Genomic DNA, 16021 nt, shown 5'->3' with positions numbered 1-16021 from the left:
TATTAAATACCTAAAAAATATAAAAAATATATTAATATTTTTAATATAAAATTCTCCAGCGTATTAATAACACATCATAAAATAAAACATTTAATTAACTTAAAATCAAAAATAAAAACCTTTTAAAAACTTATTTATACATTATTTAAAATAAAATAAAAAACATTTCGAAATTATATTAACCAATTATTAAAAAAAAAGTAAATTAAATTTTTAAAAAGTTTAATAAAAATATTAATATTATTTATACCAAAATTAAAAGGTAAATTATAACTTTATATTAATTATTAAACTTTAAATAAAATAATAAAAAAAAATAAAATAATATTACCACTTATAAATAAAATATTAAATTATTTAAAAAAAGTAAAAATAATAATTAAACTCGACCTAAAAAATACATATTACCAAATACGCATTTATAAAAAAAATAAATAAAAGATAACATTTAAAATAAAATATAGCTATTTTAAATATTTAATATTACCATTTAACTTTATTAATATGCTAGTTATATTCTAAAATTATATAAATTACGTATTAATTAATTTAATAAATATAATATATATTATCTATTTAAATAATATATTAATTTATTTAAAAAAAAAGAAAAATCACCACTAATAAATTTATAATATCTTTAATAAATTATAATAATAAAAACTTTATACAAACCTTAAAAAATATATATTTAATATAATTTAAATTATATTTTTAAAATTTATAATTAACATTAAAAAAATCTTTATAAATAAAGTTAAAATTAATATTATTATTAAATAACTAATGTTTAATAACGTAAAAAATATTTAAATATACTTAAAATTTATAAGTTTTTATAAAAAATTTATTAAAAAATATTTAAAAATAATTGCCTCATTAACCAATTTATTACAGCAAAACAAACCAAAATAATTTTTATTATAAAATAATAGTTTATTAACTTTTAAAAAATTTTAATATTTATTTATTTATACATTATTACTTAAACATTTTAATTTATAATAAATTACTAAAATAAAAACGGATATTTTATAAAATATAATAAAGGCAATTTTTACGCAATTACATAAAAATGCGTAATATCCGGTAGCTTTTTTATTATATAAATTAAAAAAAACAAAACTATATTATTTAACCTTTAATATAAAGTTAATAACAATATTACATATTTTTAAATAATAAAGATATTATTTAATTTATACCTCGTAAAAGGTGGTAATATTAATAAATTATTTAAATTATTAATATTTAATAATTAAAGAAAAACCAAATATTAAATAAATTTATTGGTTAAAATAGTTATTTAGTTTCGATTTTAAAATTAAATATTAAATAAAATATTTAAATTTAATAAACGGATTATTAAAACGTTTAAATCATTAAAACCTAGTTATAAGGTTAAAAGTAAAGCGTAATATTTAAACGCAATTTATATTTTGCTTTAGCAATAAAATTAAAGAGAATATAGTAAAAAAAGCTTTGAAACTGCTGTTAAGGCGTAATGGAATAAGGAGTAGCGGTAACTATTATATAATGCCGACGGGTAACGTGGTAGTAGTGTACTAAGTGGAACCTGTTGATGGGAACGTGAGTGAGGAGTAAGGCAGGCGTTAATAATACTGAAAATTATATATATATTATAAGCTATTCACCAGCTAGTCACCTGTCTCTCCGTAGTGGTCACATACCAAGGGCTGCTCATGACACGTTACCGAGAATATTCCTCGGCAGTACAGATATTAATTACTAACTTCTGTGAATGTAGTGCATTCGTCATTAAGGAGCTGAAGTGCTGATCAGCTCGGTATCCTGACGATTAAAATAAATAAAAAAGGCATGAAGAGCGGAGATATAGATAGACAAGCTGTGGAATCTTATATTGCGTATTAGATGGGGATGTTCATTTGTATACTTCCGCAGCTTTGTATTTAGTATGGAACAGTCGTTAGGTACTATACAATCATATTGTCGAACAAACCGCTATACCACTAAAAGGTTATTTGGTAACAGATTTTATTCTATTACATTTTATATGCCGGACAGACATTTGTCTGACACATATTCTTCACCTAGGTGCCAACGTATCTAGGCAGCTTGTCTTGTGCCAGTATTTCTTTCAAAAATAATTACAAAGAAGGAATTTCTAATTCAAGCTATGCCTTTAGCAATAAACTTTGAAGTTCCCCGCCGCTATAGATTAGGTACATAAGACTTTATCGTCGTCAACTAATACTTCAAAGGCCGTCCATATTTTCGAGTTCGTGTAAATTCGCAGCGTAATATGTCAAGTTTATCCCATTAAGGGGCTAAAAAACGTATCTACTACCATAACTAATGGCTTCAAAAAGTTGAAGTTCGCTGCCAAAAATAACCTACGCCTCTTACATGATCATTCTAGAACAACCAAGATGCCACATAGCCGATCCGTACTAATTAAGATGTCAAAAGAGGTTATCTTAATCAATTTCTTGATGATCTAATTGATTGTGTCGAAATCACGGACAAGAAATCAGAGGTCTCCTAAGTTACCTGACAGTACGGACTAATCTGACAGATGTTTATACCGCCGGAAGCATCTGATCTGACTTCCGGGAGTATCTAAACCTGTAACCTACCGACTTTGGCTTCCAACGTATTTACTATGTCAGTGGCAAGTTTTGCCAGCAAGGCTTTCCAATTAGCACTACTCGTTGTATTTTAAGTAGGCGCATGTGCTAAGACCCGCAAGAGTTTCTAAGCCGTACTACTGTCTTACGACTTATTAATTTCGGCTTACTCCCGGTACCAGAAAAGCCATCGACCTATCATTTACTTGGTAGTTCGTATAGGCGGCTTGATAAAATACTCATAAGCGCGCATAATGGTATTTATTTGGAGACATCTACTTCCTAGTGTAGGATTCTTTGGGTGACACTTCCATCGTGGCTTTCATCCCCTTAAGCCTTTGTTACACTTGCTTACTTCAACCTAATATAGAAAATTTTACATATAGGGTTATGTTTGTCGAAGAATCGGTGATCAGGAAGTTCGGACATATAGTAAACGCACCCTATGCCGAATTTATATTATCTTTTACTTGTCACTGTATATTGTGGATTTTAGATACCTATGAGTGAAACTGTCTATTCAGCGAGTTAAACTAGAGATCACAATGATGGATTCCCTAAAAGCTACCTAAGCAGCCGACGGTGGCTTTCAGAAGTAGGTAAGTAAATCACAGGAGATGCTGGATCCTTTCCTCCCATAGACTGTCGTTTTCACACACGGCCCCCATGGCCGACATGGTTATATTCTACACCAGTAATATTTATTGGTGGCACGAGGATTATTTGTCTCATTCCACCATGCAGCCACCATTATACAAGGTTTATCCCCCTGTATCGGTCTTTAGAACACTTATGACTAGGAAAAGAAATTTAATAAGATGCAGACGCCTGAAAGTTCATCACAATACAGGCGGTGTGATATTTTAAGACATGAAAGAAGAATTTACCTCATAAACTAGATATGTAAGAGATACATAGTAAACATTCGAGCCAGGAAGTATAAAAGGACCAAGAGGGACCGGTCCTGTCGACTTCTCTTCTTCACCAACATCCACTCAACTCTTCACAAGATATTAAGCTCCAAGACTACTCCCAGCCATATCACCAGAGATATCTATTCAAAATGTACTTTAAAACCGCCATCGTCTCCGCCGTTGCGCTCCTTTTCGCGGGCCAGGCTATGGGCGCCGCCCTCATCGCTACTAACCCAGGTTTGCTTGTCCTTTGATTAACTTAAAACCTGCAAGCAAGGCCTAATTTTCCATCTACCATAGATGCTGCCTGTAACTGCCCGAACAACTGCTCCCACAAAGATGGCTCTAGTTGCAAGTATTATGCCGGTCCCTCCGACAGCTCCACGGTTGTTTCTGGCAGTAAGCAACCCCGAAAAATCGAGCTTTATATTAGACGGCTAGCTAATCCCCCATTATAGAATGCCGTAACCAAAACGGAAGCCTGACCGTATGTGGTTTTAACAATATTTTTCTTTGTGACCTTCAGGATATATCGGTTACTGAATTTATTATGACAGTGCGTTCCATAAAGGGTCTCCAGCGTTGATCGTTCGCATATCTCGACACCAAAGCTCGAATTGGAGAATATGAAACATAAAAAATGGCTGGCAGTATCTTATATCGTATACTACATTAGCATGGGACGTTCATTACCACAGATTTTTATTCTCTGCCTAGGATACCTGCGTATCGTTTAGGGGTCCAAAACTTGCCGCAAGCTTTAAGTAGTTATGACAAAATATATAACTACTGAATTAACCCCAATAACTAAGGTTTTTAGAGTATAATACTTCTAGTTCATTCTGTGATATTATAGATAGGCCTTAAAATGCTCTGCTCTGCTATGGTATATAGGTCATTTATAGAAGAAGGTAATCGTACGAGATCGTCGTTAGCTGCCCCCTAAACACGATCATCCATACTATTACTTAATTTGGGCTGAAACTGTCCGAAGTAACCCTTTAGCATAATATATTACCCGCGAAGTAACAGGTAGCTAGCTGGTAGAAAACCAAATATACAATACATTGAAGGAGTCGGTTGACACCTACCCCTATTCAAAGCTAAGGGCACCCCAATACCCTATATATAGTATCCAGTAGCTAGCTGGTGGCAAGCTTTTGCTTAGAACCTTAACTACGTCTCTTGACTACCTACTTAGGTAGTATTAATCTTTGTCTCCTGGTAGGAATTGTAGTTGATTGAAACAGTTCTTGGATTCATGTGGTATACCTAGTTGATAAGAATAAGAATATTTTTAGATTCAATGAAAGATGATAGCTATTCTAAAAGAGTGGTAGATATAGCAAGTAACTATCTAGGTACCTGTCTATAGGGCTAGGTGGTAGCCTTGGCAATTATCCTAAACACTCCCTATATTAGATATCTATCAATACTGTCCTTTGAACTGCGGGATCGTCTGGTCTGCTTCGAGCAGAGTTATAGGAGAGATGGTGATCCTCACACTATCATCGCAGTTCTCGGTTTCCTCATCAGCTACTTCTATTCCATCCGGCTCTTCCACACTCATAAGACCATCGAAGACACCGGTGGAGATATCACGCTCTTTTCCTTTTCCGCGGTCAGTCTTGGAACCGATACGCGTTTCCGAGGGCAGGGGTCTGACGATAGATCCGAACACTTCTGCATTCAAAATTTGAATGTGAAGAATCTTAGAACTTGCAAGATCCCATAGTCGCGGATCCGAATTGTCAGGGTGAATGTGCTGGATGATGTTGCCCCCTGCCCCAATGCCAAGAGTAGGCTGCGGGTATGGAAGTACGACGAGCTCGAGAATCACGTCTTTTACACCAAGTGGATTATGTAGAATAAGTTCTTAAAAGGCAAATTATTAGCTCTCTGCATCTTAAAAAGAATTAGGACGTAAAAGAACCGAAATTTGTATTCGGAAGATAGGGCAGTGGTTTTGGTAAGCATACCGTTTGGAAATTCGATTCCGTTACGTTTAAATACTTGACGATGTGGAATGATTCCAAGCGTACTGCAGAGTATTTCTTTCAATTCCGAAGCATGTCTCGGAGACCCGCGGAAAACTTCTGCTCTGCCGACCATCACTACTAATGAAGAGAATCCCTCTACCTTAATATTATTGCCCCAACCCATTGGCTTTGCCCTACCTGCCCTATATCGAGCTTTACGGCATTTAATTTCCCCATGAACTCTCAGCTCTATGCCACCTGAGCGTCCTTGTGGCTTCGGCGCTTCTGCTATGAGATCTATGTCATATGGGCCTCCTGGTGGTTTCGGTGCTTCTGCTATGAGATCCTGTACAAGCTTTGTTCGCCTGAGACCAGGATTGAATTCTTGAAGAGTCTTAACATGAATGGTATCACCATCATGTAGTCCAAGTTCCCGAGGAGTTTTCAAAACATCATATACTTTCGCATCTGTCGGGACGGGTTGGTAAGACTCTAAGGGGCCCCCGATGTATGTAGGACAGACATCTTTCATACTGCCCGCAAAGATCCGTTTCGTCTCAAACTTAGGGATAACCTGCAGTTGGATCCCGCCTATTTCATCCTTTCCCGTCATTTGACATTCGATTGTTCGGCTTTCGCCGGCTATTGTACCTGCTCTCTGTACGTTCCTTTCGCTAGGTGCTGAATTGGAAGTGGATAAAGTCAATGTTCCAGGTCCCTGGTGTTGTTCTGCTGTCGATAATCTCGTAGCAACGAACTGCTTAACAACTCCAGGATGACTAGAGATTCCATCTAGCCGGGTTTGTGCTGGGACTGCAATATAGTCCTGACGCGCCGCCTTAATAGAACTCTCGGGTTCAGAGCTGTATGAAAGGATATTGTCCCCAGTAATTCCGTTGATGCCTCCGACAAAGGGGCGGATAGCAAAGTCGGTGGATTCGTCACAATCAAAACACATCCACATTGCTTCTCTTTCTTCAAAATTGTTTTATATTAGCCTTGATCGAAAGATTTAAGTTTTTATGCTCAGACAAGTTGGATTAGGCGTATGCGTACCGTGCATCGGAAAGAATAAGCCACCTTTCGCTGCTACATTAGTAGGGAGTTTGTCCTTGTGTGAGAAGGTATCGAATAGAGGGAAAGTCCCCAATCCTATTGGTGGTGTATACTGGCCCTCACCTCCTTTTACGCGAATGGTCCGCATAAGGGATATGTGAAGATTTGGGCCATTGCTTCTTCCGACTATAACAGAGTGAGACATGCCAGTACTGGATTGTATCTGCTGGGGATATTGACGGAGTTTAGCTGAAATTGGATCTGGGAATGTTCTGCTAATGAACGCTGCAATGGATTGCTCGGTGTTGATTTTATACCCTGCTGATTCTTTGTAGCAAGGACGACCGCTAGTCACTTGAATTGGAATTGTGAAGACGTCTATCCATTCATATGATATGGGCAATGACTGACCAGGGAACTTAAAGCCTTTGGTCGTTGATGGCTCTTGAAATAGAATTTGCGTCGAGGGTTCCCAATGTGCAAGCCCCTGCTTGCTTGGACATATTCTATCAGATAGATGACGTCCTAAGTTGTATAATGTCATGTTGCCACTGACATCCAGGGTTATAGTGTCCTCGTTACGTTCCCCCTCCGATCCTAATCCCAACCGCTGTAGACCTGAAACTCGAATCTTGAATTTCTTATACTCGGAGGAAGTATCAGTCATGTTTATAGGTACATCTTTCTCAGGGTTCTCATTATGGGAGAGTTGTCCAATGCCGTTCGACGTGCTGAAGCCAGGACTTTCAGATATCGAAGAGAATACTGAATGCTCGACCAACCCTTCCGATAGACCTAAACAAGGCCCGATCTAAATCAAAGACATTAGCGCAAGGGTGACATATATTTAATATCGTACACACTCGTCCTTCAATCCTTTCCGTGATACCAAACATAGGCTGAGTATGTCTTGGACCTCCAATTACAGATGATTTATTGAGTATAGCTTGTCATAGTGAGTCGGGTTAGTAGCATATCGATACAACTGGTAGGTATCATTATATACCTAGGAATGACTTACTAGGAGTAGAGGAGTCACTTCCTATATGCATAATATCTTTGAGAGAACCCTCCACAAGGACATATGTCTGATCGTTCTTTGAAGAATAACGGCAAATGTTGCGGTGATGGGTATTGACTGGGAAGACTCTCTCATTGGGAAGATTGAGTCGCGCAGATTCTTCAGGTACAACCTAGAGTCATGATATATTAGCTACACTGACCGTAAATGTGATTATTATGAGGAATTTGCATTACTAGAGTAGTTAGAGGACGCTCGATTTGTAGTTCAATAAATGACATGATTTTCAGTCCAGTTGAGCGGGGCAAGAAAGACCTCGAGATTTCAAGCAGAGTTGAGGAGTGGGTGCTGAGTTCTTGGAGGAGATCGGTCCTTATAAGATGTGTTCCGGACGTGATATGGATGAGGTTCTGCAGAAAGGATGTCCAATCTACAATCTGAGACCCTCGGTGTGGGGTTCCCATGAACACAATACCAATCGTATAAGAGAGAATATCACCAAAATGATGATGGTTCTCATGAGCTAGGATAAGCGCCTGGCGTTATCAATATCTTACGATTTTATCACTGATCGGGTTGATGAGAAGGGTAAGATACCTTTTTGACGACTATCCCCCCAAGGCTGTGAGCTATAAACACAAGCGGTCTGTTTTCGGTCTTAAGCCAACACATTAGTGTGTTACAGGCAAGCAGGTTTCGATGTCAGCATACTCTCTGTCCTTGTCTCATAACCCATAATCTATTCAATAAATCTCTAGCAAAATCTTCAATTCTGCCTGTCGAGTTGCTGAAGAGCAAATTTGAGTTATATCCGAATGTCATAATACGAGCGTTTGGCATCGCCTCTGGAAGAAAATCCTCCAACCAGAGTATGCCACTTTCCTCATCCTTCCATGTCTCCCATGCCCTGCCGTTTAATCCATGAACTGCAACGATGCTGAAATGATATTAAAATCTATTTAAATCTAGCATGGGCAGTATACTTACTCCACATATATCTGTTCTTGCTCAGCGGGTAACTCGGGAGGAGGATGTAGAATAAATAACCCGTGAGCAAAGATTTTGGGAACAGGTTCAGACACGAAGCAAGTACGAAGTCTAGGAGGTCTAAGTACCCATGATTTCGTGGTCTGTTTCCTCCGAAAAATTGTAACCTTTGACACTACCTTTCGAATCTTATCCATCATAGTTCGCTCAACTGGGAGACTGAAGAGATATTTTCGATTAGAATCAAAACTGCGGGATAGTTTTGCATTGGAACTGGTGGCAATTAATTAGGATTCGGAATAGGCAGTACAGGCTGTGTGTTCCACAACAGTACAAGCTCCATTTAGACCCTTTACGCCACCCGCTGGGGGCCGTAGCAACTATGCTGTGTTATCGTGACCGGGGATTCCGATGCTACACAGCTCGGGATAAAAAATTGCATAAAGCAAAAAGATTCGTTAAGCTTATTTAGATTATTTTCAACTTAGCATAACTAACCCCAATCACCATACATATAGTTTACCAGACTTATAGGAGAATGTAAGACAGTTTTAGTGAAGGACGTTTTAACATAGTACAGTCTTAGATGCCTCAGGGGGGAAATCTTGGGTTTTTAAAACTGTCAGAGAGAACCCTTGATTTATGTCATACGTAGAGTGAATTTTAAACCTCGCTACTATGAAGTAATAGTTCAGTAGTAGGAATCTATCAACGCTTGCCCTTCTATCCTCTTTCGAGGGCTCCCTATATACATTTATTATATAGATTTATTCCTGTTCCTGGCTAGCTCTACTTATAACCTGACAAAAGCTGAGTCTATGTACTACTATGACTACCTCACTTCAAGCTAGCAAGTAAGAGGTAGATCATGAGTATATCTACTGGTTGCTGCAGAAAGCCTTCTAAGCATTGGTGGGATGAAACAATTAAAGTATGCGTAAAATAAGAGTATATTTATAGTGGAATAGTCATATTTGATTTGGCTATCATATAAACATTTTAGAATGAAACACTAAGTTAAGTACTTAAAGTATCGTGGCTAGATTTCTCAATAGGGATAATCTAAGCCAAAATCTAAACGAACTCAGATAATATTATCTTCTGGTATGTTCACGACACTAGCGGTTGTAAACTGCCTTGAAGTATGCCTTACGCCAGTGTAACCAACTATGCTTGAGGTATGTACGGATTGAGTAGAAATCATGTCGGTACCAGTAACAACGGACAACCCACGGGATTGTCGATACTGGACTTGATCCGGTCCTGGGGGGTTAGCATGTCTATTTGTAGGGTTAGCTCCTCTAGGTGCCAAGTTTACGGTAGACGAGTAATGCTCAGAAACCTGATTTGGCGATCGGGTGACAATAGGATGTGCATCTGTCGGTTCTGTTCGTTGTGATATTGTCGGGGATTTGCTTGTCTTCTTGGGAATATACTGGCTGATTAAACTTCTAAGCGATTGAGAGGTTTTAGCTGGAATACTCGGGTCGGGTCGTGCTCTCGTTTGCTCCCTTTCTAACCCAGAAGTAGTCAGAAAAATAGGCAAAGAATTGGTTGTTGACTGGTTGCCTTGAGCCGAGTTATCAGTTCCCCCTATCCATGTTGTCATATCCGATGCAAAGTTTTGTCCAGTGCCAGGAGTTGAAACTATATTCTCAACATTTGTCCCAAATGGAGATATCGGGACGATATGTGCTTCTAGACTGACGTTGAAAATGGGTTGGCCATCGAGCCAGTCAACAGAATTTCCGAATCGACCATTTATGTTAAATTCACAGGTTTGCGTTTTGTGCTCCCAAGTAGCATTGGCAACAAAATGGATATTTTCAAATCGTTCTTGACTTGCCGACCGCCATATTCTATTAAGATATCCTCGTCTTGTTTCTATATGCGATGGCGCCAGTTGCGAACCAGGCTCAATTAAATATAACTAAAGCTTTTCCATATGGTTGTTAAGATATAAATAAAGCTAATATAAATTAAATATAAATTTATATAGGATAAATATATAAAAAAACATTTTATATTTTTATAAAAAAATAAAAAGTTAAACGTTAATAAATTTTTATTATTATATAATTATTATATAATAATTTTATTATTATTTTTAATATTTATTTTATATATAATATATATTAAAAGTTTTTTTTAATAATTTAACGTTTTTATTTATTAATATAAATTATTTATTAAAAATAAAATTATTATTAAATTATTATAATAATTTTTATTAAAAAATAAAACGTTATATTTTTTAAATAAAAAATAATTAATAATAATTTAAATTATATATTATAAAATTAATTAAAAAGTAATAATAATATATTAATAAAAAATATAAATTTTATTTTAATAATAATTAACGTAATAATATTATTAAATATTATTAATTTAAAAATTATAATAAAAAAAAAGTTAAATAAATATATTAAATAATTAAAAAAATAAAATAAAAAAAAACGTAAAATTAAATATTTTATAGTTTTAAAAAAAAAAAAGTAATTTATTTTTTATATTATAAAAAAATTTTATTATAAAAAAAAACGGTAAAAAAATAATTATAATAAAAATTTAACTTTTAATAAATTATTATTATTTAATATTATTTATAAAAAAAAAAATAATAATAATATAAAATTAATAATTTTTTTTATAATATTATTATATAAATAAAAATAAAAATTTATATATAATATTTTATTTAAAAAATAAAATAATTAAATAATAATTTTAATATATTATTAATAATAATAAAAATTTTAAAAAAATTTTATAATTAAAAATAAAAAATAATTATATAATATAATTAAAAATAAAAATTTAAAAATATTTAATTTTTTTATAATAATAAACAAAAGGTAAAGACTTTTGCAAAGTATGGTTTATTACTTTAATAATTTAATCCTTGTAAAAGGTTTTAAACCGTTAATGATGGCGTTATATTTTGATTTATAAATACGAATTTAACTGATCAATGATCGAGGAATAAAAGGCAATAAAATAAAATCGATATAAATAAAAGGCTAAAATAACTGTTAATTAAAAGATGATTTAAAATAAAAGTGTGTGTGTTTTTAATTAAAGAGATAAAATGATTTTAAAACTTTTATATGATTTATAAAGCTAAAATTACGTAATAAAATACCTTATAACCGGGCTTAATAACACCACACTTGTTTAATAATATAAAAGTTATATTAAAAGTTTAATAAATTATTTTTAATTTTTTTAAAAAAGTATAAAACGATTAAAATAAAAAATTTAAAATAATATTTAAAAAAAATAAAAATTTTTAATTTATTAATTAAATTAATTTTTAAATTCAAAATTAAATATATTAAAAATTTATATTAATAATATATAATAAATTAAAAAATAAAATAAAATTATTTAAATTAATTTATAAAAATTAATAAAAAAATATAAAAAATATTAAAAAAAAAGTTAAAAAATTTAATATTAAAACGATATAATAAAAAGATAATAATTATAATATTATTAAAAATAAATAAAAAATTATTAATTAAAGTAAAAAAATTATTTTTATTTTTATTTTAAACGTTAAAAATTTAAAATATTTAATAAATTATTTTAATTATAAAAAAAAAAGATTATATTAAATTTTATTATTTAAAAATTATTTATTATAAATATTAAAAATATAAATATTTTATTTATAAATATTTATAATTAAATAATAATTTATTAATAATTAATTTAAATAATATTTTAATATAAATAAAAAATATTTAAAATTTTTAATAAAAATTAATTTTTTTTTAAATTTATTTTAAAATAGCGGTAAAATTACAAATAAAAAGTAAATAAATTTTTTTAAAATTTTTATAAATATAAAATTTAATTATAATTTAATTAAAATTAATTACGTTTTATTAAAAATATAAAAGGAGTTTATTTTAAAAAAAAAATAAAAAGGTTTTTTAAAAAAAAAAATATTAATATAATTTTATATTATTATAAAAATTAAAAATAATTAAAAAATTATATAAAAAATTATTAATTTTATTAATGTAATAAAATAAGATTTTAATTATAAAATTATATTAAAAATATTATAAATTATAAAAATTAATATTATTTTAAAAAGATTTAATAAAATATAATATAATTTTATTAAATTTAAAAATATAAATTTAATATAAAAAAAAAGGAAATATATAAAGTTATATAAAAAATAAAAAAAGTAATAATATTTATAATAATAGTAATAAAAGATAACGGTAATATTATAATTTTATAATATTTTAATTTATAAAAAACGTTTAATAAAATAATAATATTTTTTATTTTTAAAAAATATAAAAAGTTTATAAATATTTTTAATATAAAAAAAATATTTATTTTTTTAAAATATTAAAATTAAGATTATTTTATTAATTTTAAAAAAGGTAAAAAGTTTTTATTTAATTTAATTTATTCTTTAATAAAAATAAAATTAAAAATTTTTAAAAAATATATTAATAACGTTTTATAAAAAGAAAAATTTAATTTTTTAAAAGTTTAATAAAAATTTTAATATTATTTATTTTAAAATTAAAAAAAAGTTATAATTATGCGTTAATTATTATAATTTAAATAAAATTATAAAAAAAGATTATATTTTTTTTTTTTAATTAATAAAATATTAAATAAATTTTTAAAAATAAAATATTTTATAAAATTAAATTTAAAAAATATGTATTATTAATTATATATTAAAGTAAAAAATAAGTAAAAAATAACGTTTTATATTAAATATAAATATTTTAAATATTTAATAATATTATTTAAATTATTAAACGTTTTAATTTTATTTTAAAATTATATTAATAAAATTTTTATAAATTTAATTAATATATTATGTATTATATATTTAAATAATATTTTAATTTATTTAAAAAATAAAAAATAATATATTTAAAATATTTATAATATTTTTAAAAAATTATATAAATAAAAATTTTATATAAATTTAAAAAAATGTAAATTTTATATTAATAAAATAATATTTTTAAATTTTATAATAATTATAAATAAAATAAAAATAAATAAAAATAAAATTTTAATAATTTTAAAATAATTAATATTTTATAAAGTTTTATAAATAATTTATTTATAATTATTTAAAAATAATAATTTTATTAACGGATATTTTAAAAAAAAATATTATTTTATTTTAATTTAAAAAGTAAAATGTTAAAGATTTTTATAAAATTAAAATTAATATTTATAAAAGTTTTTATTTTAATTTATTTTAATATAAAATTATAAATTTAATTAAAAATTAATATTTTATAATAAATTATTAATGTAATTTTTTTATAATTATATAAAAATATTTAATATTTAATAATATTTTTGTTAAAAAAATTATAAAGTATTAAAATATATTATATAATTTTAAATATAAAAATGTTAGTATAATAAAGTATGGGTGGTGGTGTACATTAAATAAAAAAACGAAACATAATACGAAATAAAGTTATTATAATGACTGTTATTAACTTAATTATAAATTGTGTATATAAATGTTATTTAAAAAGAATTACCTTTTGTGTGGGGAATAGTCACGTGTTATTACGTGATTATCTTTACGTAATTACATTTTAACATTAATAACTTTTTTTTTTTTTTTTTTTTTTATTATAACGTAATTACATACAATTTAATTAATTTAACATTAATAATCTTTTTTTTTTTTTTACCTTTAATCCGTTTTTTTTATATTATAACGTAATTGTTAATAAGTTTTATAATAATATGTAATAAACTTAAATTAATTTAAGTAAATTAAATTAAGTTAAAATGGTTTTATATGTAAAATCTTTTGTTAAATTAATTAAAGTTAATTAAAACTGGTTAAAAAAATCGAAATAAAAGTCTTGTTTGGTTAAAAACGAGGTTATTTTCGGTTAAAGTAAAGTTAACTTTATGTAATTGTTTTAAGTCGATTATTTTTTTTAAATGTGGATTGTTTTACGAGATAAATGTGTTTAATAATTTCGAGGTTTTTTTAAAAGTTATTTTATTAAAAAAACGAGGTTATTTTAAGTTATTTAAAATTTTAATTAAAATGTTAATGTAAATACAGTTTTTAAAATATAATTTATAATTATATAAATATTAAATTATAAATTAATAAAATAATTTTATTAATAAAGTAAAATGTTTAATTATTTAATTATTAAAATTATATTTAAATTAATTTTATAATTTTTTATTATATTTATAAATGTTTTTATTTAAATTTAAATTTTTAATAAAACTTATATTTTTATATATGTTAAAGCTTTTAACAGTATACGTGTTTAAAAAATTTTAATTTTACGGTTTATTTAATAGGTTATAATTTTAATTTAAAAAAACTGGGTTAATAAAATCGTTTTACGTTTTTGTTTTTTTTATTATTATAATTATTAAAAGGTAAATAATTGGTTAAAATTGTTTAATTAAAAACAAAGTTATTTTTAATTAATTATACGACGTGTTTAATAAAAAAATTGGTTTTTTAATATAAATATCGGTTGTTTAAATGTAATAAACGGTAAAAATAATGGTAATAAACGTAAAATGTTTTTGTTAAATAAAAGATATATTATATTTATAACGTATAAATACGTGTAAGTTGTGATAAATTGATTTTTCGTGCGTGATAAACGCCGTTTTATTAACGTGTTTTAAAATTTGTTTAAACGACTTAAAAATGTTAAGTTAACACAAGATTTTATCGTATTTGTAACGTTGTAAAAAACGTGCAAGTTGTAAAAAACTTATCTTTTTTTGTTAAAAAATTTAAAGTATTATGATAACAATAATAATTATTCAAATAAATCGTATTTTTTACAATAATACTTTATTAATTTATAACATTATTAATTAATATTAATATAATAAAGTATAAGTAATGGTATATATTAAATAAAAAAACGAAACATAATATAAAATAAAATTATCACGATAATTGTTATTAATTTAATTATAAATTATATATATAAATGTTATTTAAAAAAAATTACTTTTTGTGTAAAGAATAATTACGTGTTACCACGTGATTATTTTTACGTAATTACATTTTAACAAAAAATATTAATAATAATAAATATTTTTAAAAAATAATAATATTATTTAATTTATTTATTAAAAATAATAAAAATTATTATAAATTATTATAAATTTTTAATATATTATAAAAAAATTAAAATTAAATAATAAATAAATATAATAAATAAAAAAATTAATTAATTTTAATTTTAAAATTATTTATAAGTTAAATATTTTTAATTTAATAAATAAAATATTATAAAGATTTAATTATATAAATATTATAAAAAAGATTAAAGTTAAAAAAAATATATTATTAAAATTTTAAATAAAATTTAAAAATAATTAAAAAATATTTAATATAATAATAAATAATTTTATAATAATTAAGTAAAAAGTAATTATAAAAATATA

The 16021-nt window shown here is 27.5% G+C and overlaps 3 protein-coding genes across 3 annotated transcripts; 1 reads left to right on the top strand and 2 right to left on the bottom strand.

Moving 5' to 3' along the window:
- Window positions 1–3672: 3672 nt before the first annotated feature.
- Window positions 3673–4092, top strand: F4817DRAFT_313390 (uncharacterized protein; the record flags this gene model as incomplete). Its single annotated transcript, XM_049300241.1, has 4 exons — window positions 3673–3760; window positions 3824–3922; window positions 3982–4010; window positions 4081–4092. 4 exons carry the CDS (start codon window positions 3673–3675, stop codon window positions 4090–4092), a joined length of 228 nt encoding a protein of 75 aa, XP_049161397.1.
- An 837-nt stretch (window positions 4093–4929) lies between these two features.
- F4817DRAFT_363179 (uncharacterized protein) lies at window positions 4930–8909 on the bottom strand (the record flags this gene model as incomplete). Its single annotated transcript, XM_049306619.1, has 11 exons — window positions 4930–5365; window positions 5503–6477; window positions 6559–6984; window positions 7060–7341; window positions 7418–7504; window positions 7580–7751; window positions 7816–8115; window positions 8177–8236; window positions 8291–8516; window positions 8567–8733; window positions 8901–8909. 11 exons carry the CDS (start codon window positions 8907–8909, stop codon window positions 4953–4955), a joined length of 3117 nt encoding a protein of 1038 aa, XP_049161396.1. The 3' UTR covers window positions 4930–4952.
- A 640-nt stretch (window positions 8910–9549) lies between these two features.
- On the bottom strand, window positions 9550–10439 carry F4817DRAFT_363176 (uncharacterized protein; the record flags this gene model as incomplete). The annotated part of the gene is made up of 1 exon (XM_049306618.1): window positions 9550–10439. A coding segment is annotated over one exon (789 nt), but the record flags the coding sequence as incomplete, so codon positions are not given.
- Between the last annotated feature and the right edge of the window lie 5582 nt (window positions 10440–16021).

Source organism: Daldinia loculata (assembly GCF_022478755.1).
Source record: "Daldinia loculata strain CBS 113971 unplaced genomic scaffold F4817scaffold_10, whole genome shotgun sequence".
Taxonomy (NCBI): domain Eukaryota; kingdom Fungi; phylum Ascomycota; class Sordariomycetes; order Xylariales; family Hypoxylaceae; genus Daldinia; species Daldinia loculata.
The sequence above is the reverse complement of the archived record's forward strand: the minus strand, read 5'-3'. Positions and strand labels throughout refer to the sequence as shown.